Below are 24,662 nucleotides of genomic sequence, written 5' to 3' on the forward strand. Positions count from 1 at the left end.
GAATTATTGAATATGGTGCAAGCATGCTTGATCTGGTCATAGAACTACTGCTTTAGTAATCGATACCACTTTCGTCAACAAGTCGACTTTAGATTGAGACAATCATTGGTTGTATAGTGCGACTGGAAAACCAAGGGTCATTTTGTCAAATTCCCATTGTGGCTTTAGACAAATGTTCCATATGCAGCAGTCACAGTACGATCGTATGAGAAAGAAACAATGATTAATGTCTAATTGGGAGATCATACAGAACTATCCTCTTATATTCATATAGCAAATGATGTATTCATAGATTATGCAGTGAGATATATCATAATTGAGTTGAGATGTGAAATATAACCATAATCAATAAATAGAAAACAACCATTTAATAGTCGTCTAATACAGGTATGTCTGAAATTTTGAGATCAGTTTATACAAATTATTCTACAAGGCAAAACACGCACACACATATAAATATATACTATTCATCTACCATCAAAAAACGAAGAGGAACTTAGATAAACGAGCAGATCCATCTTGGGTCCAAACTATCTTATAAATATATAAACACAATGTTTGAACCAGAACAGCATGCAAGCAGAGCCAACAATGTTTTTCATTTCCTTTGAAATACTGCACTTTTCATAACCATGTTATCAAAACATTGTTTTTGCCTGTCTCGCTGACAACGTTTCCTTGAGGGTTGAATCAGTTCTCAGATGGTCATCCGCCACGGGAGTGATCATTTCACTGAAATATGTACAAATTTAAAATCTACAATTTGACGTTAATGATTCGTGGTTTCAAGGTTAATAAATAGTATTTCTTCATTTGGTTTTATATCAGAACAATAAGCATCTCAACGATATCAGCCAGGTAAACATTAATGTTATCACCAATAGCATTTATTACATGCATTACATATATTTGCAAGAATAAACCCAATGAAATGGGCAAAGTCAATAGGTATATATAGTGTATAATATAAACATGTATCAATATTATACATGGAAACGCCAAAATCTGTGATAATAATCAGCTTAAGTCTAGAAACAGAGAGTTATGAAAGTTAAAAAAGTTCATAGATAAGAAATCAATACAGGAACAGAAACTGAACAAAGCACAAAGAAAAGACATCTCCAAACAGCAGCTCAGTCAAAGAAAGAGATCAAAACATAAACATTCACGAATTATATAAGTAAGGTAAAGCAATGAATGTATCGAAGTACACATTACAGAAGCTAATCACAAAGTAAGTACTTACGGAGCAGAAAGGTATTTGGGTTTGGACGATGTCATTCCTTGACCATTATTACAATCACTGTATGGTTCATATATATCCTTAATTTTCCTGTCCCTTTTTTTCGCTCTGTTAGATAAAAACAATAATATATTTGCTTCTATTGAGAGTACTTGTAAAGTACACTCAACACAGGGTCATTATGTTTGAAAAGCGGGTGAAATGTTAAGCAATAAAAAACACTAGAATCAAATGGCAGACCTTCGTATCCTAATATGCTTAAGGTAATTGTAAGCTTATATTTGGCGCTGCCAATTTAGTAACGTTTATGAAACCAATTATTGATACGTCTCCAATGTCTCGTGACAAACAACACACGTCAGATAATGTCTTCGTATGATTCAAACACAAACATTTGGAAGCGCCGTCTACCATGGTTGATAGATTAGGACATTTATGTCTTGAAGGTTATTAAAGAAAGAGGAAAGGGTTACAATCTTGTCATGTTAATTATTTATATATCAATATGCCAAGGGAAACGTCTGTGTAATAGGATGGTAAAAGGTTGAACGCTTGGCTTTTTACCAGACGTGTTCTTGAATTTTTCTTAATATTACTAATTTCTGCAGCGCCTACTCTGTTCAACTCGACATACTTCAAAGGGTAAAGTTAACCGTCAAACGTAATATCGAGAACCGCACGTCATTGAGTCAAGAATTCTGTTTTAGCATCATACATACAGAATGATTGATTGGTACAGCATCTTTGACCAGAAGAAATTCTTCAACTTGGTAATGAACTTGAAGGTAGTTTATTAAGGTCACTGTTCTTTTTCCAGGATTCTATAAAGCCTAAAGCTCCATTTGTCTCGCGTTATTTCGCGACATCACACATATACGTTAAAACTACAGCAGGACCTCCAATTATTTCATCGACAGAATGCGAAAAGGATGGTAGTCGATCTGTTACTGTTAATGAGGTGCTAACGTGTTTAGTTGGCAATCAGTTTGTAGCAAAATCCTTCAAATTAATTAATTAATAGTCAGATATATTTTCTAATTTAACATATCACAATGACATTATTATCACTTTTGTTACTGAATCAATATTTGAAGGTCATGTTATATTTCGAAAACTAGGAAATCAAATGATGTGGGATAGATTGTAAAAATAATTAATCGAAAACATACCTGATTTTTCTCCAAAGCAATATGGACACGACAACACAAACAATTCCAAATCCAACACCGAGTCCTACAGGCACGCCGTACTTCCAGACTGGAACTGTTTTCAAATTAATTCAAACAGTTCATTAGTTTATATAGATTGCGCTTTAGACATCTCCGTATCTTCTAATTTACTATTTATAAATCCTAACTAAACCTAGTGCATCTCTACTTCGAAATATTTTCTTCGGGTAAGTACATACGGAGTTCATAAGGCACGACCAGTGAAGCATTCATGTGTAAAGGTTCAATGACTAAGTACATGTACTCTGTCATCTTTATAAGACAAATAAACCTTTCGTGGGTTGGGTAACATTCTTTTGTTTTATATCTATGACACCATGCCAGTTTATAAAATTATATATATATATATATGTTTAGAACGCGGAATATTTTTTTCCTAGCAATCAATTCTGTTCTATAAGAGATATTTATATTGTGTTTTTAAGAATAACTTATTCCGATATATCAATTTCGCTAGAACAACGCTATAAAGATGTGATACAAAATATAAATATAAAAGAGAATATATGTTAAAGATAGTAGAGAAATATATTGTTATGCAAAACAAAACCATTTAGTCTACCCTTGTGGTTTCCCAATTAGCCGGTTAACATTCATTATTTCACTTGGTTTTCACTGCTGAGAGAACTTACCAGTATGGGAAGGAATATCTACGCGAACTGAAATTTAAGATATATACATCAGATGAGTATCTAGAGAAAGTCAATACACTGTGTTGTATCATATATTAACTTGAAGAATAATGACAACTGTTTCAAGCAATTCAGTGTTTTCGCTCATTCATGGATTTTTTTATGTTGAATGGAAATAGTAAATTATAAATTCACATTAATATAATGCCTTGCAAAACATAGCTATCTTGTTGCGTCCGAAAACATGTCATCAAAATACATATTCACATCAATATTTCTCAGAAGACGAATACGTTTTTATACATGTAGACTTTAATCAATTCTAAGTTTTCGGGAAGCCAACCTTTTTTTATAAAGCAGATTTCGAAGAATGAGGAATAAAATTCAATTATATATCATACAACATGGTCGCAAATTTACATTGATGAATCCGAAGTTAAATAACAAAGATAACAAGAGGCCCAGAGGGCCTGTATCGCTCACCTGGATATCTAAGCAATCATGGCAAAATATTCTCCAAATGAGATCAAAGGGAATATGCCAAACCCCAAGGCCAATCCTTGTAGCATATCGATATTAGATTGTTTATGCCCAGCAATTTTACGTATGGTTATGGGGTGGGGATCTCAACTGTTTCCAAGCTGTGACTCAGAAACAAGGTCCCTAGGGTTTTGGCTAGACCCCAGGATCAATTATAATATCATGACTGCATTTGTCTCTTTTTGCCCAGCATTTGTATATATAGTTTTGGGGTGGGGATCCCAACCGTTTTAAAGTTATGGCCCAGGGACTATGTCTCCAAGGGAGGGGCCAGACCCTAGGCCATCATGGAAGCAAATGTGCATTCTTCTCTTTATACTCAGCAATTTTATATATGGTTATTTGGTGGGGATCTCAACCATTTCCAAGTAATAAACTTATTTTGGCCCCACCCCTTAGCCCGGGGGATCTGCCCCACTATTTGTACAATTTTGAATCCCTGCCTCCCATGAATGCTTCCGACCAAATATAATCCAGAGCCATGGCATAGTTCTACAGAAGAAGTCGTTTATAGCAATATAGCCAATTTGCCCCGTTTTGGCCCCGATATCAGCCCCCTGGGGGGTCAGCCCCACCATTTGTACAATTTTGAATTTCCATCACCTAGGGATGCTTCCAGTCAAATATGGTTGATATCCATCTCTTAGTCCAAGAGAAGATGTCGCTTAAAGCAATAAAGCCAAATAACCCAGCCCTGCCCCTCAGCCCCCTGGTGGGTCAGCCCCACCATTTGTACAATTTTGAATCCCCATCACCTAGGGATGCTTCCAGTCAAATATGGTTGATATCCATCTCTTAGTTCCAGAGAAGAAGTCGCTAAAAAGCAATAAAGCCAAATTGACTCCTTTTAGCCCCGCCCCTCAGCTCCCTGGGGGTCAGCCCCACCAATTGGTACAATTTTGAATCCCCACCACCTAGGGATGCTTTCAGTCAAATTTAGTTAAATTTCAATCAGTGGTTAAGAAGAAGAAGTCGTTTAAAAAAAGTGTTGACGGACGGACGACGGACGACGGACGGACGACGGACGCCACGGTATGGCATAAGCTCACCTTGGTCCTTCAGACCAGGTGAGCTAAAAATGTTACAAAGGCAAGTCACCGTTGCAATCCTCCACCCCGATAGAAGCTTGTCCTTCTGTAGTGAACCCCACGGGACAGTTTACGCATGATGTCTTCCCAACCTGACTCTGGTATGACCCTACGGCACATTTCTTACACTCATCTCCACTGTGATATCTACCAAGACTGCACGGCACTGAAACACATCCCAAATAATCAAAGCGAAATGAAAATTATATGTTATACACGGCTATATTTGAAGCTGTGATATGTTCTAAACTATCGGATTTTTACGGTTACAAAATAGATAGCAATCAAATTTCATCAACCATTAAACCGCAAACTATTTCGTTTGATAGAAGATTTGGGGTTTTTCCTATCAAAAAAGTGTCTTGCCATTTAATCATAAGAAATGAACAACGTGTAATATTTGTATAATAATTTAACTATTTATCTAAATTCTTCGAAAGTTTAATATTTACTCCCGTGTGCAGTGATCTGATTTCATCTGATAATACTGAAAGATACATAGGCAATTTACATATAACGTTTCATGTATATTTGAGCAGTGTACAGTTGGGAAAACCACTTCTTTTTTATTTTATGCTTATGGCGTATAATTTGGGTGTACACTTATAATGTACTTTATCGTAAATACAAAAATTAGAAGTCTCAATCTTACTCTTCTTTTCAACAGTAAGAAGCTAATAAATTAAAACTTACCCGATATATTTTTCACTGTAACTATGTATGTCTATCGGTAAGAAAATAGTTATTACTTACCACACTTATTCCTTTGTGTAACTGTTTCAGTCTTTCAGTAAGGCATTAGTTACTTACCACACTTATTCCTTTGTGTAACTGTTTCAGTCTTTCAGTAAGGCATTAGTTACTTACCGCACTTTTTCCCTCTCGGCTACCTGCCAGCCTAGCAGTTACTTTTTAATTACTACTTACCAAAATATCGTACTGCTTGACAGTAAAGTTTCGTAAGACTTACCACAGTAATGCTGTACAGGGACCATTCCAGCACTGCAGTAAGATCTACCACCAAACATTGAGCTGTTTTCCATGATGGAGTACTCTAATCCGTCCACCATTGTGTTGAATACGTCCCCGCCTATTTTAGTGAGCATCTCATTCAACACTCTGGTAACAATGTCCCTGCAGCCATCGGATGTAACTGTAATACAGTATAATTACTATCATATTTCATCAAATCCTGAATGTCACATTCTGTATCTTAAAATTACCTTATCATGCTGTTTTCTTTAATTTTGAATTAGAAATATTCATCCTTAGATTATTGATTTCACTGTGAACTCAGTAAACGGAATAATGAGATGTCAGATTTAACTGTCTGGGAACAACTCACTGTTACACTGAGATACACATGAAACTCGCACAGTGAAAAGCTGTTGAATAACTGTATTTGATATCAGTTGTTTTCATTGACAATAATAATATAACATACTTTGAAAAATATTTTAATGAGGGCAATTAAATGTTCACTCCGAAAGTATATATAATGTAGCACTCATCGCGCTTACACGAATAGGTTGTGACTGAAAATCATTGAAAAATGACACCTTGACTATTCACTGCTATACAAATATATTAATTGGATATTAGTGATTACAAATAAAAGATACATGTACCTCGGTTATACAATGGTATACACTATAAGGAAAGGGTTTATGTCCGTGATTCAGTAACTGATAATTGGCTTATAATCTGATATAATGTATATATAGCTGGTATTACCATATAGGGCCTCAATTTCAATCAATAAGTCATTAAGCTAATAAAGGTGGATAAACTGGTTCCTGATCTATAAAAATGTACAATTTATTTATAATACATATGCGTTTCTTCTACTATTTAATAGTTTCAAGTAGTATGGAGCTTTATTTTTCAAACAATTTAAATCCATAGTTTATCTTTCTGAATAAATGTGGTGAGTAAAGGATTATAAAACTCCTTACCATGGTTCCGTATTCAGTGTAAACCCTTTTAATTATTTTTGTCTGGCACTTAGCTTTGTATATATATATCACAAGTGGGGTATGTATTTTAAGGAAAAATTTGTCTCTACATATGGATGTTGATTCTGTTGACTGTTATTACCATTGGTGAGTCTTAAATAGACGAAGCGGCCATTTTAAACTGGAAAATGTTGACTTTGTTCAGTTTTCTTCCTCTACAGACTATATTGCTAAATAATTTAATCATTTATAGTCTTTCAGTGACTTTTTTCAAGCATTTAGACATTTCCTACCCAGTCGGAAATCCATCTTAGAGAATAATCTAATTAGCTTACATTTTCTTGCGTCACATGTGAAATCTGCTGCGAATCCTGCTGTTGTTGGACTCACTGATCGCTTCAGTCGATTCTTGGAACAACTCGTCACCTCTATGTCTACAAGGGAACACGACCCGTCCTGTTGACACGTAAGAGAATCAGTCCCTTCGTACACCGCCTTCTTTATTTTCTTCTCAACGATTTCAGCTTTTGCTTCAGAATCGCATACCAGGTCAAAGTATGATGCCATGTACTTCCATTCTAATTTGTTTCCGTCCATTATTCCTGCAAAACAAATATTGTGTCAGTCTTCCGGAGTTATAAGCATTTCAGTATTTCAGCTTAGGTGTGATAACAGGCAGCAAAGGTTTTACACCGGTTTTACGACCTCTCATCTCTGTATATGTTCGACAGAAATATGCCACTTTTATAAATCTATAAGTAATATTTCTGTAAAACATGTACTTTAACCTCAAAATATCTAGTCGATTTATCTAAAAACTCTATAGGGTCATAATTATATATCAGCGTAAAGTAGTATTAATATTTGAAACCGAAAGCTAATCTAAATAGAGTGCTATCACGCCTTTCACTTTTTGTGCATGAAACTAAAGAGATATTAATGATTAATTTGAGTAGATACTCGAACCTGTTACAAATAACACTATTCCTAGCATGTGATTTCTGGCAATTTTTCTCAGTACTTCCTGGAAAAAGGATATAAATTAGGCATATGAACAAAATTGTGATATAATATGACAGGACAAAGCTTCAATAAAAGCGTACTGGTGCAATCAGGAAGTCTCCCGTAAGGATTGTCGTCGGTTTGGAAGTCCCAAAGATGGAAGGTATCCGGTCCACAACGATAGCTCTCTTTAGCTGCGTGATCGAAATCGTAGCCGTCGTCACACGACAGTGTACAATTGATGGCATCCTCGGAGGAAGCCCATTGACAGTCGAGGACAGCGTGGGCGGGAGTAGTCAGGTTCGTACAAACTATGAAGATTGAACCAATCAATGTAAACATAATTCATTCTTATTCGATAGGAAACTCATACTTATGTTTTTATATCATTTTTATATTTCATTTGCTTGGTATGATTTGAAGTAAAATTTCATTTTTGGTTGAAGAGTTGCTGAAAGCAAGAAACTGATATTCAACTGCGTTATTAGCAAATGAAACATAAAGGAAGTCTGTGGTAATATTTCATTCTTATTCCAATATAAACTGGGTGGGACTTCATTGTCCTCGAAATTAGCATGTTCTATTTCTATTTTTCATTTTTATCTTTTACGTCACAGAGTCACATTTCATGGAACATCTTAATAACGTCATTCGATTGTCCATTGGATTTTTTTCATTAATTGTCTCTGATATAATAAATAATTTTCATCAAGTAAATACATTGAATCAAACTTTAATTACAGTATTATAAATGTGTCATATTTCTCGGTGATTCTTTGCATCGTTTATTCTTAGGTTATATGTATAAGACTAATACACAAGAAACTCATTAACTCGATACCAGGAGTACCGTAATTTTGTAATAGTAGGGTATACCTTAAATGGCTAGAAACGATAAATGTGGGTTATATCAGATAAATATTAATATTTTAAATGCTTATTTATTCCATACTTATTGCTGCTAGCTCTCGCGATTCACCTGTACAGTTTCCCAAATCACACGTGTCGTGTTCGGTGGTGTCTCCGGAACAATCCTTTCCGCCATTATCTGGAGTGGGACTGTTACACAGCCGTGTTCTGTAAGTAGTTCCCTCGCCACATGTGGTAGAACACATAGACCAGTTACTCCACACGCTCCATTCGCCATCAACTGTTGAAGACGTATTAAAGGTTATTCTATCAATAGATAAACGTAGATTTGAAATGAAAATAACAAAATAAAAAAATAATTTCCTAACGACACTATTAAATGTTACAAACTATTCAGTTACAAATATATTTCAAATCAATTATTTTAAGACATGTCGTTATCTTATGATAGTTTAGTTTCCAGATGTCAAACTTTGCACCGAGACATTTTGTTTTCTTTTTTATTTATTACTTACATACAGTGCACTTTAACAGATGACTACTGTTATATGAGTCACTATGAAAAATTCTTATCAAAGTGAAATTGATTATATTACTTAGACGAGCAATTGTACTAAAACAAAGTATACATCATTATCAATAGTAAATCGATTCTTTTATATTGTACATTCAGTTTTTTTCTTCTCTTTCAAACAGATTTCCAAGAAAAACATTATCCAAATGTATAGTTATTTTCAAATGTGACTATGTTTCTAGATAACAGAGGTCTATGCAAGCTTTGCTTGATCAAAACATAACGGCTCATACCAACTGCTATTTCACAAAGCTCTCCTGTAAAGTTGACATCACATTGGCACGTGTAACCCCCTACGCCGTCAACACACGTGGAGTTATTCTCACACACGTTGTCTGCACAGTCGTCAATGTTATATTCGCAGTTATCTCCCTTTAACCCTATAGGACAATCACAGCTGTACGTATGCAAACCGTCTGTACATGTACCACCATTACACGCGTCACTGGTACAGTCGTCATGGTCTAGTGGAAACGAAGACAATTAAATATTTTTATTATTATTTCATTTCATCTTAAACACTATGGGGTTTACTTATGTATAGATATTACTCCACATGATAATATATTATAGATATCATTTAATGTTATACTGCCATGGCATTTAAAGGCTTTCAAATTAAATAATTGTGTACACATATATAAGAGCTGTATCTGTATACGTATATTTATATGATCCGAGATAATATGATTATTTATAATAATACTAATAATCATAATTCGAGGTTCTTATATACCGCTTTATCACAACCTAGTTCGTAGGTCGTCTGAAAGCGGTTCACAAATTATTATCCGTGGTTATAGGGCCTTTGCAACCAGCCAATATCTTTCTCAACTCCCTGGGGAGCATACAGTCGGTGCTGCCATTTCGGCGCTCACAGCTAGCATTGAACAATTCTAGCACTTCCCACCCACGTACTCATTTACAGCTGTGTAGACTGGAACAAGCGGAGTAAATTATCTTGCTCATAGATACAACACAGTGCCGCGACGTGACTCGAACCCGCAACCATTCGGTCACGAGCCCGGCGTCGTACCACTGGACTACCGTGCCTTTAAGTATGAACTATGATAAATTAATCAAAGATAAAACAAAACATTGTATTTAGTTGTTTTTTTTCTGGTGAATTTTCGAAACATTTTAGGGGCGTATACAATGTGACACAGTCAGTATTACGTATATCGAGAATAGCTCGGAGAACTTGTGTAAATTTATTACGTATATCGGGAATATTAATCCAGATTACTATGCACGTAACAATAGATTATAATCGAGTATAAATATAACCCAGGAGGGGGATAATGGGGGGAAGAGCAAGGGACGGACAGAAGAGCAAGGGACGGCTAGAAGAGCAAGGGACGGACAGAAGAGCAAGGACCGGACAGAAGAGCAAGGGACGGACAGAAGAGCAAGGGACGGCTAGAGAAGAGGTTAGAAAGGCACGGTTAGAGAAGAGGCCAGAGGGGCTAGGGATGGCTAGAGATGGGCTAGAGCTTGTACAGCTAGAGACAGCTCGGAGACGACTGAGAGCGAGACCGAACGATAGAGACCGATTCTAATACATTTGTACTTGAGGTTAACAGAATAAACTTCTAACCAACCATCAACCCTTGTCACTCGTGTTGTGTTACAACCTATATGAACTTAATATATAATGCATAAGAAACTATTGTATGTTTTACCGTCGCATTCACTGGGTATTTGTAAAAAGATGTGGTTATCATCAACTGATTCGAACTGTTTCCAACCAAGAATATCCCCTTGTGTGGTGCTGCGGCAATGCGAGCTTCCCTTCACTATAGCGTCTATGCCTCTGCCAGTAGACCATATATTCAATTGGGATATACCTCCTACAAAATCTCCACCTGCAGATAATTAGAAAACCATATACGTTCGTAGGTACAGCTGTTAACAATATCTCCTGTTTCTGATAAAGATCTGTAGATATATATTATCTTATGGAAGAGAAAACAAAGATAATAATTTCTATTTCGTAGCATTTGCAAAAAGAAATTAAGAAGTTTATAACATTCACTTGATATATGAAGGTCAGGCTGTAAAATAAACGAAAAAGTATTATTCATATATCTCATGAAATAAAACAAATATCAATCTGTCGCAAAAAGACAACACAACACCTATGAAATTGTATTTTTGGCAATAAACTATCGCCATGATATTGACTTTCCTTTGGGAGCTAAACCTAAAAGCTAACTGCCTTTTAAAACCTTAATGTATATATAATTTATACACCAGCAACATAAACGATGTTCATACCACCAATTTCAACATGCGAATCCCCGTTTTCTGTATGGTTTCCTTGGTTGTAAGGATATTTTTGAAGAACAATTCTCTCGGAATCCAGATATACCTCTGTCTTACTGACATCTACCACCATATAATTCCACTTTGTGTCATTCAAAAGTAGGTCTGCGGTCGCCTTAAATCTACCAAGACAAAACAACATGTGTCATCTATCTACCGTTTTAATTATGGGTATCGTTATAGGTGAGCCGTTTTGCAACATCCAGAAAACAAATGGAACGTAAACAAAAGTTCTGCCAGTAGTGGTATACTTTCTCTGGCAATTTTCTGAAAGTATTTGATGCAAGTTAAATCATCACTTTTTTTTCCGTTGATACATTGGATTGGATAAACTTATCAAGCTGATATCTTTCGCACTGTGACAAATATCAAAAGCGACATCTGTCACAGTGTGAGAAATCACTTTTTGGTATTGACCAATCTGAATGCTACTTCCTATTCACTGCGGTCAAAACCGCAGATTTTCTTTTAAATTTGTAAATAATGCAACAATACATTAAGTGGTTTTCTGATACACCTTTGCTGTATTCAACAATATATTTACGTATCTATATAATCAACATTTTGTAAGCCAATCTTACCAGATAATAGCGGAAAACGGCAAAACTTCGTTGAGTAGCCCGTTCAGAATGGCGCGTAGCCTCGTTATCAAGTATGACGTCATTATAATATGGCGTCAACGATTGCACTATCCAATCTCTACATGTATTGATGCGATAGCATTGTCAACGTTTTGACACTTTAACATTGCAATAAATACAGCATGTAATGGTTACGTAAACCTACCCAAAACCTTGGAGCTTTATACCGGTTCTGTTTAAAGCGATGTCCAATTGTTTATCTGGATAAACGATATTTAGGACGGATCCCAACTCGGTGCTGCCGTCCATCATTATCCAAAAACTGACGATGAAACTTGCAGGTCGACTCAATGTTACGTTCAAGGGAAGTATGAAATTTCCAACCGCGCTCGTAATAACCAGGTCAAAATCTGTATAACACAATGATTATAAAGAATGAAAATTAAATTAAAATAAAATATCATAAATTGCAGGATTTAGAAAGGAATCAATTTCCATTACTGTTTAATAGTAAATATCTTGTATTTTAGTAAGATCAAATGTAAGGTCCTTTATTCACAGTGTCTAGTACATGTTGTAGTCTGAAGGCACATTAATGAATATTTCATCTTATATAAAACATAGTAAGATTAATTGTAACCCGGTACAAATATTGACCTTTACAGCTGGTCACAGAAGTCTCGCCTTCTTGAATGGTTGTCCGAGATCCAGAACATAAAGTACATTCTGTGGCACCGTAAGTGTTTGTGTACGTGCCAATCTCGCATAAGGAGCACGGTGGTAAGCCGATTTTGGAATATGTTCCAGGAACACAGGCCACTGCAAAGATTAACATAATAAGAATTACAACAAGGAATCACACATCTAAATCCACCAATCAACAGGTATTTCGTACGTTTGAAGCTCTCATCTTAATTAGTTCTAGTTAATACAATGCAACGGAGCAAATATAAAATGGACATAGTAACAGGTAATTGGATGATTATAATCCGCAGAAATTGAATTTATGAAAAATGTATGTCTTTAGCAAAGTTTGATATTGATAGTAAAATTGACATTGGAGTAAATAAGAGTGTTTTCCCCGTATTGACCAACCATTTTGCTTTAAAAGTTTCAGTTGGTGACATCTGAAGCCTGGAAAAGTCTAACAAGTTATAAAACCTGCAAATAATGTTATTTGCATCCTTTGTCAGGTATTTATCTATTAATCTAGACAGTCGTCTACGAAGTTTAACTACTGATAGTAATATTAGCTGTTTGTATAGTTAGTAGTAATATATACTGAATTTTTCATTAATAATTGTCTCTGTACAATCACGTCAAGCATGTATCATGGAAAAAGATGTTATCGCCTTCAGAAGCAATTATCTATGGAATGTAACCCCCAAGATGTATGTTCAGAATGAATTTCTGTTTTCATGTGATGAATATCCATGCAAAATTAATAAAATTCTGCAGCGATGACATTTAAACATATTGATCAGAATCATCGCCTTTTATGTGTATTTCTTGAACTATTAGATTGTTATACAGTTAACACGAACCCCAGGGCACCTAAATAATAAATGAAATTTAACGTTTGATGCACATAACAATTCCCTGTCAATGGACGCTGACAAAAAGTGGACCTGAATGTAAGCAACAATTCCCCGTAAGATTGGTCGTTTTCACTGTAGTTTGTTCATACCAAAAATCTTTTTACTGGTTACCTTCACATTCATTCTTGGATAGTGCCCCTTTGTGGCGCGTGCTTCTGCCAGTTGGACATTGTATACACGTGGATTGGGCCGCTGATGGCTGATACTGACCAATGGGACATAATGGACAAACTTGTGCGTCATCATCATAGAATGTTCCTGCCGGACACTCCACTGAAATAAAACGTTGACGTATTTTTCCAAGTTTACGAAGATACTGCCTAGCACTTACACATGATATAAATATAAATTGTATTCGAAACTTGTTTTAAACCACACACGACGTGACAAGAACAGTGCGACAACGAGACCAATTTACTGAGAGAGAAAAAAACAATTCATTCACAAAATTTGTACTTGCTATAGTAAAAAAATGAGGAAAGGATAATAAACGTATATACAAATGTAACTCACTTTTCCATTCTATATTTGATTTATTAAGTTTGCTAAAACACTGCGATGTGAATTCCTTTAAGTGAACCATTCTCTATTCCAAAACATTGGTTAGACGCGATTATATTGTATTTCCTTTCCTTTTAAAAATTAGAACAAAATAACTTAAGCTCCCAACCTCTCAACCTCCAACCTCTCAACCTCTCAACCTCTCAACTCATTCTCTGTTGATGTAAACACAAATCTGATCAAACTTCGCTCACGTACTGCATGATTCGCTGGCGTAAGATGGAATAGTCTGTCCATCACACACGATGCGCAATCCGTTGTTGTGGACCTCTTGAACAATAAGAGTAATGTTGTCATCCATGTTTATATCCAAGGCTGCACTTTCATCACTAACATTGACAAACAATCCCTTCATCTTTTCGTTCAATTTGGCGAACGACCTGTTCCCAAACGCAGTAACGGTAGTGATAGCCAAATCAAACTCAATGACAATACCGGCTGCTCTTTTACCTGCTTGTGAGCCACATATGACCTACATAAAAATGCATAACAATTTGTTGTCACAGGAAAATAGTGAATATACACTTTTCAATATTTCATCAGAAACCTCATTTCGGAAACGAACGTAATTGGATCATTGAGATTTAATTATATGCATTGGTAGATGTATTTTAGTAACCCAACCAACTTTAAAGTAGGAACAAGAATTAGTCAAATAAACGAAACGAACTTTCCCATATTATTTTGTATCTCATTCTAGCATTCCACCGACATTTATAACTTATTCTCCAGTGCATTGAGTGCCACATCCCAGTAAAACGCTATTAACATGAACTATTAACATGAGATATTATCAATGAGTGAAATTTATTACCTCAACGTTCATAGGAAAACAGCTTTCCTCGTTGGTTTTACAAGCATCCATATAGACAGACTGCGTCAGTGCCTGAACGAACTTTTGTCTAATACTATCCGTAACAGTCGAATTTCTGCAATCTCCGTCAAAGTAGTAATCCATACTTATCGCCATGATTGCTTGGTGACTGGAGTGAGTTCCTATAACATCAGAATAATGGAATCATGTCTAAAAATTGGAGAGAAAAACAATAGCTGTATCTTCTTATAATAAGCTTCCTTTAACTTTTGGCCTTTTTCATATATTGATTTAATTTGATGGAACTTAATTCAATTATTTTGGAAACATTTCGCATCTTCTTTCTACACAAAGTCTTAATATAAATGTAGATATTGTTTATCATGATAGAGGTACCAATATCGAAATAGATGTGGTAGGTCGTCTTTGTTCCGTATATACATCTATTACATTTGTAATGTGTGTACAAATCAAACGTTATAGTAAAAAAACATTTTCTCGTTGATTTATTAATAAATGAATACGGTCTTGATATCCTTGTTCATTTGATTTCAACATACGTGCACAATTTGGCAATTTAGATCCAGGTGTCCATAAACCAGATTCGCCGCACACATACATTTCTGGAAACTGATATCCTGCTGGTACATCATAACCTTTCCTGCACAACATCTGGCAAAATTTCCCTCCCAACCAGTAATCGCAGGCCACAGCACCATGTGAAGGTGGTTCCAGTCTGTCCTCACACAGATGTTGGGCTTCAATATTAAGAAAACGTGTTTCATGTAATTGTGATATGCCAAACAGCTCCAATGTAGATCTTGATAATCAGACTACATATAAGATCAGTCAAGTATATATAATTTGACTTCTATCATAGACATAAATTGATATGATACAGTACTCTACTATGGTTGAATACGATTAATCCAAAAGGGAACATGCAACGCTATTTGTACACGTTATCTTTGTGTTTGAACGGTTGTGATAATGATGTGATTTTAAAGATTTCACAAAATCATAGTTCTCTAATTTTCAAAAAGTACCAACCTTCACAGAACGGTTGGTGTGAGCCCCAATGCCAAGTAACGTATTGGCCATTGCTTCCTTTCTCGCAGATAGCCTGTCTCGAGCCATTGATCACTGACCCATTTGCACATGTAAAATTGCATTCTGCTCCAAACTTGCTTCCACCTTCACATATCACGGTTTGTAGAGGAAGATTATAAACTTTCGGGCATCTCAGTACTTGTCAAAAAAAAGAAAATAATCCTCTTTACGTACAAAATTAATCACTGCTGCATTATACATGTAATATTTTTGTTTGTTTCTTTTTTGCATAGATGATGTTAGCATATAATTTTATCGTGTTACCTTATCATGACTTGAGTTTCTATAGTTCCTTTCAATTGTGTAACATACTTATACATGAACAGACTATATCTGAGTAATCATTTGCCATCGACTATATGCAATACTCGACTGTTATTTGAGTGTATGTTAAGCAGCCACTTAATACGTTAGAAAAAAATGTTCTGTTTGTGTGTCAGACGTAGATGAAGAAGAACAGAACATACCTTTCATCACTATTTTCATTTTGCATTGGAATGCCTTGTTTCCTGCTCTGTCTGTGGCGTCAAATGTGACGTCATATGTTCCTGCTCTGAGGTTGTTCATATAGCTGTCTGGTCCAGCCGTTTGATTTAGTGTTACAGACATGTCAGCATTGTCATGTGCAGATGGTTTAAATTTGTCCCATACCAATCGGCCGCTGACGCTGTCACGGTCGGCAAACCCGTATACAGCACCAGTACAGTTGGTAATGACCGGTGGTAAGATATCTGATGAAGTAAACATATACAATGCTTGAAATCGTGTTATATGGTAATCTTCCCAATATCTTTCACATTTATCTTTAATAAGAAGATGGTTCCTTAAGGATTCCTGCACCACTGCCACAAAATGTAAGTACGCATTGGAAACTGTTTTCACGACATGACTGCAATCATTTCTGCAAACCCTACCTCGCGGGACTTTTATGAGAGAAAAAAGATAAAGATGAAATAACAAGACATTATCAACAGCAGTGATCAGAGTGTAAAAATATCAATGGCATTAGACTGGGGTTCGAACCCTGAACTTCATATTTTAATACTATCGCCCTAACCGACTGAGCTAGAAATAGTCAACAGAAGTGACCTGTCTTAATAGTGCTACAGTTATTTCTAAACATCAGGTTGGTAAGTATGGATTATGAAAAGATTCATGTAGCACAACCAGATGTGTTTATATGTGACGTTTCGATGACTACAGTAGTACGGTATGTACTCTGTCACCTTCATCAGACAAATGACCAGTGAAGCGTATGTTCACAAAAGTGTAAAATAGGTACGAGTTGTCAACAAAGCAACAGCCATGAAGCCACACAAGACGCTTCGTGATACTTAGTATCGTAGTTCACCCTAAGGATAAACACATACAGAAAACGTCGTAGAATGTATATACAAAATCGGATGCAAAAACTGGCACGCATCGTGTATTGGAGAGACTGGAAGGCGTTTTGGGGTTCGCCCTGGTGAACACCGGAAAAATACAGAAACAAAAGAGAAAAAGAAATTCACCCAATCAGAAAGGAGGCAGTGTTCAGATTCCAAGATCAATTAATAGATTTCTTGACAACTCGTATATAGTTTACACCTTTGTGTATAAACGCTGCCTGGTCATTTGTACCGTACATCGGAACGTCACGCATAAACACTTTTTGGTTGTGCTACATGGATCTTTTCACAGTGCTACAGTTGTGTCTCAATTAAATCAATTGTATAGGACAATCCAAAGTGCAGTGGGACATGGATCCTTAAACTTATATACTAAAGTCCCATTCAATGATTATGGAAGAAAACTCATTACCCCTGCATGTTGGTATGCTTCCTCTCCATTTTCCAGTTGACGTACAGACGCGAACTCGAGTCATACCGGGACTTATATCGAACCCTTCACGACAGCTGTAAGAACATTTGCTCCGGAAGTTGTTCATGTCGGAACAGCTCATTGTCATTCCCTCTGGTACAAGTAATTTCTCACAGGTAACACCTTTCAACAAATAGACACATTCTTGGCTTGACTGTCTCCCAAGTAAAATCTTCTACTTATTTTACATCGAATGTTGCTCGAATTTAGTCATATATGATATACAAGTGAGTTCAAAATATGTTAAAAGTGATGAACTATTTTAAATGTCAATTATTTAACAATAAGCCGCTGAGCTAATATCAATTGGCAAAAAACATCTACCATAGTTAATCTGTCAGTGTTGAATTCACAAAAGTATTCAGCACGATTTTTGTGAAAATTGCAAGAATTCTTATAACACGTACGTTTGCAAGACGGTTGCCGTCCTGTCCATGTTGCCGACTCTGTACACTGAATAGACCTTTCCCCGACAAGTATATGACCTTCATAACATCCAAACTGACATCGAGTCCCTTTCCGCATCTCAAAACTAGTATGGCATATGTAGTACCCGTCCTTGATTTTGGAAAGGCCAGTGCAAATTGGCACTAAATATGAAATAAATATAAGGAGCATGACTTGCAGGATACTGCTTTACTATTTGTGCTGTTAGTATATATGATAACATATACGCTTTATTTTAGTTCGAAGTTGGCTAAAATGTCATAAATACCACACTCATTGTCCTTAGAGATATCGAAGGAAAATATATAAAATTATTGTTCTTTTGTGACCTTTATTCGGCTGGAGCTAAACAGGTCATTGCATCTTTCATTTAAACAATCATCAGCACATTAAAATTGAGTGTTTTTTAACGTTATACGACATGAATAAATAAAAGTTAGTGACAAATATGACGTCACATAAAAGGGACGTCAATTATCACGTCATTACATAACTAGCTTTCGTAGGTTGATTGCCAAGTTAAAGTAATAAATACATTATAAATGAAAGCATGAACGTATACTTAACGTTAATTGATGCCACGTACAGCAACAAATATATAATTCGTAAAAGGAACATTCGTTAGAAACTATCACCTGTGATGTGAATGTTGAATGAACAACTTCCCCAATTTCCACTTCTGTCCCTTGCGTAGTAGCTTATTTTAGTATCACCCTTTGAGAATTGCAGGCCCGGTGCTAGACCAACACGAGTTGCCCTGCAATGAAAGAAATTATGGTACAATTTCCTGTTAAACATCAAATTAGTTTATCCGGTTGTCTTTACATAGTTTCCATAAAAACAATTTCTCACAACAAATAAATAATGTCCCATGAAGTAAAACAACATAAATACATTGTTTTTCCCATATACTTACTATTCAAAATATTTAAGGGACCCCTCAAATTCACTCGATATGTGGTATTGATAATATTTGTTATGATGTACGTAAATAATTGCAGAGTAAAGTGTATTGTTAGAAGATTACCACATCACTATTCCAACATCCTGCCCCGTATCAACAAGAAGGAATTAAGCCCTTTGGCATGATACGGTGGTCCCGGGTTGATAAGGTTCGGTACATATGAAAAGCCACGGTATAGTATACAGTTAAAGTATGAGGTTGAGGGATATAGCAACTTTCTGGTGTCCCGAGACCAAGGGACACCATAAACTTGCTATATCCCGCAACCCATACTTTAACCGTTTTATTATACCGATACACACTGGAGAGATAGTTTTAACTAGAAAATATTTGTAAACCATAAGCTGTATAGCTTTACGTCCCAACTACCCTTTTGGTGGCAATGGAGCCAAATGCTTCCGAGTTCGGTAGCAAGCTCCGCCCACCTCGCGCGTCGCTTCCGAGTTCGGTAACAAGCTCCGCCCAACTCTCGCCTGATTGGCTCGGCGGAAACACCCGAGTGTAGGTGTGTTTTAGTTCCCAGACTAACACACAGGACTAAAACACAGTCAGGCCAAAGTGGGGATATATTCAATTTAACCGATTACTTTTATATAGAGTAAATAAAGTAGAGGCATAATAATTGTTATTATTCGAAGGTTTTTACTTTTGCTATAGTTGCAGTCATCGTTGAATGTGCAAAATGAATAGCTAAGCGACTTATTTTATTTTATTGGGCGTGTCGGGCGGATACGGGTCGGTCCCAGATAAGGCCTGCATAAACAACCCATATCAAGAACAAGTATATATACATTTTGTAGATGATAAAATATGGATAATTGATTGAATTTGCACGTAATATATCCAATAATTCTCCTTTTATTTGTTATTATGACTTACTTATACATTTTAGATGTAAGTCATCATAAGGAAATGTAACATGTGAAAAATAGGTCTACCTGATGGAGACGCCATTGTCATTAGCTAGTGGTTCTTTCCAGGAGACTGTCGCGTGGTCTTGTAAATCATCGGAAACATTATGTAGATCGGGTGGACATTGGATGGAAGGAGGAGTGTTATCTCCTGTATTGAGTAAAATTATCAAAATTACACCTAACTTGAAATATCTATGGATTTCACAGCAATGGAAGGCATTGCCAATGCATCTTTCTTCGTCACATTCAATGGCAAAAAAAAAAAAAAAAAGCTGAATGTAAAATAACATCTTAGAAAACATAGCCTTTTTGGCCCTTGAATGAATTAAAGCTGAATAGGATAAAGGAAACTTTCTAATAAATAACTATTTATGTTCGCGTTTCACGAGGAGAGACAATCGTAAATTACAATATATTGCCGTTATTGGTTTTTAAAAAAGCAATAAGTTGACAAACAAATTGATTTTAAAAATGATATAAATATTTGTACTACCTATAATTGATTGCTTTTTCGAAAAATAAATGATGAATTTATTTAAAATCCGGACAAATACACATGTAGAAATGTCACTACAAAAAAAAACCAGGGGGTAACCATCGTACATTATCAGATGTCTTAAGCTTGCTGATATATCGTATTAAATATAGAATTAACACGTTAGAGTGAAATGGCCTTTAGCAGATTACTGTTTGTTTTGTGGTTTAAATTTTCGTAAAAAAAAGCCATTAGAAAATCAATCTTTAAAACAAAACTCAGATAAATTACAGAAAAGATGAACCGGAAGGTTTGATGTTTTGCTATAAACCGATTTGATGGAAAGAAGTTTCAACACCGTGTGAATATAATACTTCATTGTTGTTGTTCAAGATGTATCACTATTTACCAATCTCATAGAAGAAAGGTCAACTTACGGTGACGATTTCCACAAAGTAGTCCTAATGTTAGTAAGCACCCTATTCCTCTCACGAATCCTTTAACAACTTTGCCGAACCATCCTCGTTTCGTTCTTATCAATACGTCATGTTCTGTTGGAAAACTGTATCCTGTGAAATATGATGATGTACAATATAAAGTACTCATAAGCTTTGAGATACCTATTAGAATGAAGAAATGTACATAATTATGTATATGCTTTTCTGAAAGATCTACAATAATACCATTATTTTGTCTTTAAAGAGAATATTTAGAGTTTGCATGAATAGTTTTTGTTTCATTTTTCGATATCACAACAATGAGTTAAGTGTGTATCGCCTACAAAATAAAAGCAAAAGCAAAAGCACAATGTTGCATTCTGTCCACTATTCAATAAATATTAGGAGCATTCCACAATATATACCTTTTTGGTCAGTGAAGGACCATTTTCCATCTGAACATGTTTTCCGTGTTGTAAATGTTTCATTTGCACATCGGAAAAAGCAGACGGATCCGTTACTGGCATGTGACTTGCTTATGTAAAGCTTGCCCGTCTTGTCAGTACATTGCATAACGTCACAAATATCTCCATGTCTAATCGTACAATCTCCATTCTGTTTAAACACACAAGAACCTACTTTAGGTTCAACTATGAAATAGAAGTTTCCAACTTAACTTTCACAAGCTAAACTTCTATGTAAATTGAAAACACTAAGAAAATACCGACTCGTCACCCAGATTTTCAAACTGAAACGTGAAACTATGACAAAAACGCAATAAATATAACACTAGGCGTTTCATTCAATATCAACAACTTTTATCGACAATGAAATGGTAACATGTCAAAATGATTACCCTGTATAAGTCCTCTCCTTTGGTGGCATATTGACATATATGAAAAGACTGTTAATAATAAATATGAGAAACATGTGTCGTAATTAGCTTTAGAGCTTAAGACAAGTATGTAAATCTCGGTCGTATCCGAATAATATCCAATTTGCTAAAGTAGGTAGCGGGTATTGACAACGAAACAACAGTGATCACTGACGAGAATTAACATGGGCCTTAACGGTCACATGAGTCCTACAGTATTTATTTTTGTTGTTGAAATATGAAGTGGAAAATGTTGTCAATCCTCCGTACCAATTTGAGTAAAAAATAGTTAAGTATAACGTTTGGCAAGACAATGAGTTGATCATTCCTAGACCGAGTTTCAGTTAAATTGGCCTATTAGTATTTGATTTTAAGTTTGATTTTTTTTTCTTCAAAATGACCGACCTGAATAATAACAACACTATATCAGGACCACGAGTCGATCATTCCAACCAAGTTTCAGTTAAATCGGCCAAGTAGAACTTGACTTTAAGTTTCAAATAGTTTTTCAAAATGGCGGTCGTGGCGACAATATTGGAATCCTGATCGACCCTAAAAATAACATTACTTTGTCATGACTAAGAGTCGATTATTCCTACTAAGTTTCAGTTAAATCAGTCTAGTAGAGCTAGGCTTCAAGTTTGAAATACTTTGTTTTCAAAATTGCGGCCGTAGCGGCCGTATTGGATTTCTAATCGACCTGAAAAATAACTCTTGGTCAGGGAGATGTCAGTAACATTCCAATGAAGTATCAATGAAATCCCTTCAACAGTATTTCAGCTTAAGTTGAAAATGTAAAATGTTAACGGACGCACACGACGACGGACAAAGACGTATAGCATTAGGTCACTTGAGTTAAAACTCAGGTGACCTAAAAAGTATCGACCTTCATATCACTCAAGGTAATGGAGTATTTTCTTATGAGATAAAAACGACTACAAAACTTGTCAAAAGTTCAATTTAGGTCGATAAATATCTAAGACACAACATTGTCGATAAAACTGAAATTGAAACTAAAGGGTTTGTTTTACCAGTTCTAATAATCTCTTTGATATATTCAGCCTCATTGAAAGATATCCAAGTCGGCAAAGAGGGAAAGGGGAGAAGGGCACAATTAGCTCTCATAGGTTGACCACCGTGATCAACAGAAGTATTGATCACTAGAGTCCTTTTTCATCCTTCACCAAACCAATCAACCGTGATAACATGTATGCCATTGAATACATACTGGATCAATTCTAATATGATACGTCATGGTGGTGATCATTTTGTTGAAAAGACACAAACTACTGGTTGGTGATGACAACTCAATATTGTCATCAAGAAGACAGAAAATACGACAGCAAAAAAGAAATAAGTCACGTAGTCAAATAATTGACGGACATCTTAAATGTAATTTGATAAACGATGTAGCACACCAATTGTAGCACAATTTTGGAATATTTTGACAGAAATAAATGTTTAAGAGAAATGAAAAGCACTTTTGCATAAATCGAACATGATTATTACATTAATATACTTAACATGAAATAATGTGACAAAAACTATATCTTTACAACGCTCAAATAAAAAGGGAATAGATTGTTTTATAATTTTTTTATAAATTTTAAAGATATCTATAGCTAATAATACAGTTTTTCATTTAACATTCATAATAGAATTATGTTAGACAACTTTCCTTACCGTTTTCTCTAAGACGATGATGCTCAGAACCAGTGATATAAGCACCCGCATCGTTGTTGGTCTCTCGAAGGACGAGGAACTTATCTCAGTCAGTACAGGTAGACATGGGGACTTATTCTATCTGTATAAGCGGGTGTACATACCCCCTTTATACATAGAGTATCGGATATTGATCGAGTACCTGGATAAAAGGGCGACCATGCATGATGTCTTTTCTGTTCTTGTTTTATCAAACACTTTTCAAAAATACAATCGAAATCAAGGGGGCGTTATTTGTATAAATAGGTTATGACAACTTTTTAGTTTGATGTCGTATCTTTCAATGTTTGCTAAAACTGCTTCTGAAGTATTTGTTATCTGTAGCAGCCATATGGCGTACTTCTACCTACATGTATTTTTGTATTATTTCTGCAGAGATGGAATCCACGGCTTTTATTCCTATATCAGAGACTGTTCTCTTAGAGATCTATGATCGGCAGCTTGTATCAATAAAACTGAAAATTCTACGTCGTTAACGGCAATCGATTGCCAGTCGTCTGTGTGAAATACTTGATAACTGGACCATTTCGAAGTAAATCTTCTTTATTTGAAACAAATTTCATTAAATTATGTTCTCGTTTTGATTTCCTGTTTTGGTTCAGTGTTATAATATAAAATTTATTCAATGTAATATTTCCTACTTTGTTAGCGGATGTAAACTTTATGAAAGAAAAATGTTTAATGCAAAGTATTTCCTTATAAACTACATCTTCAAGTTACGTATTTACTACTTAAGCTTTAATTGTATTGAAGAGAACGTAGTACAAAAGCTAGCTATCAAATCAATTGGACGTTATACTACTGTCCTCAGTCAACTCTAAAAACCTAAGTACATAATAAGCAGAAA

The 24,662-nt window shown here is 35.5% G+C and overlaps 1 protein-coding gene across 2 annotated transcripts; it reads right to left on the bottom strand.

Annotated features, from left to right (window-relative positions):
• Positions 1-429: 429 nt before the first annotated feature.
• Positions 430-23,844, bottom strand: LOC110446988. Of its 2 annotated transcripts, XM_021492352.1 has the most exons (27): positions 23,777-23,844; positions 21,645-21,834; positions 21,220-21,351; positions 20,332-20,455; positions 19,065-19,186; positions 18,390-18,572; positions 17,923-18,105; positions 16,590-16,853; positions 16,063-16,260; positions 15,573-15,770; positions 15,013-15,194; positions 14,397-14,670; positions 13,749-13,910; positions 12,697-12,858; positions 12,245-12,449; positions 11,411-11,580; positions 10,816-10,998; positions 9,367-9,597; positions 8,669-8,839; positions 7,791-8,000; positions 7,023-7,289; positions 5,703-5,885; positions 4,743-4,898; positions 3,105-3,131; positions 2,413-2,506; positions 1,247-1,351; positions 430-732 (listed from the first exon to the last, which is right to left on the bottom strand). In XM_021492352.1, the coding sequence occupies exons 1-27, from the start codon at positions 23,825-23,827 to the stop codon at positions 639-641; spliced, it is 4,521 nt and encodes a 1,506-aa protein (XP_021348027.1). In that variant the 5' UTR covers positions 23,828-23,844; the 3' UTR covers positions 430-638. The 2 variants fall into 2 exon arrangements, with proteins under 2 accessions (XP_021348027.1, XP_021348028.1); XM_021492353.1 differs by lacking the exon at positions 9,367-9,597.
• Between the last annotated feature and the right edge of the window lie 818 nt (positions 23,845-24,662).

The sequence above is a fragment of the Mizuhopecten yessoensis genome, unplaced genomic scaffold (assembly GCF_002113885.1).
Source record: "Mizuhopecten yessoensis strain PY_sf001 unplaced genomic scaffold, ASM211388v2 scaffold3101, whole genome shotgun sequence".
NCBI classification, from domain to species: Eukaryota; Metazoa; Mollusca; class Bivalvia; order Pectinida; family Pectinidae; genus Mizuhopecten; species Mizuhopecten yessoensis.

Excerpts from the sequence above, each read along its gene's own strand:
- LOC110446988 (XM_021492352.1), bottom strand. The coding sequence starts at position 23,827 with ATGCGGGTGCTTATATCACTGGTTCTGAGCATCATCGTCTTAGAGAAA. Across the intron at positions 20,456-21,219 it reads ACTTTGTGGAAATCGTCACC|GAGATAACACTCCTCCTTCC; the intron begins GTAAGTTGACCT and ends TACTCAATACAG. Across the intron at positions 14,671-15,012 it reads GTTTTCCTATGAACGTTGAG|GTCATATGTGGCTCACAAGC; the intron begins GTAATAAATTTC and ends ATTTTTATGTAG.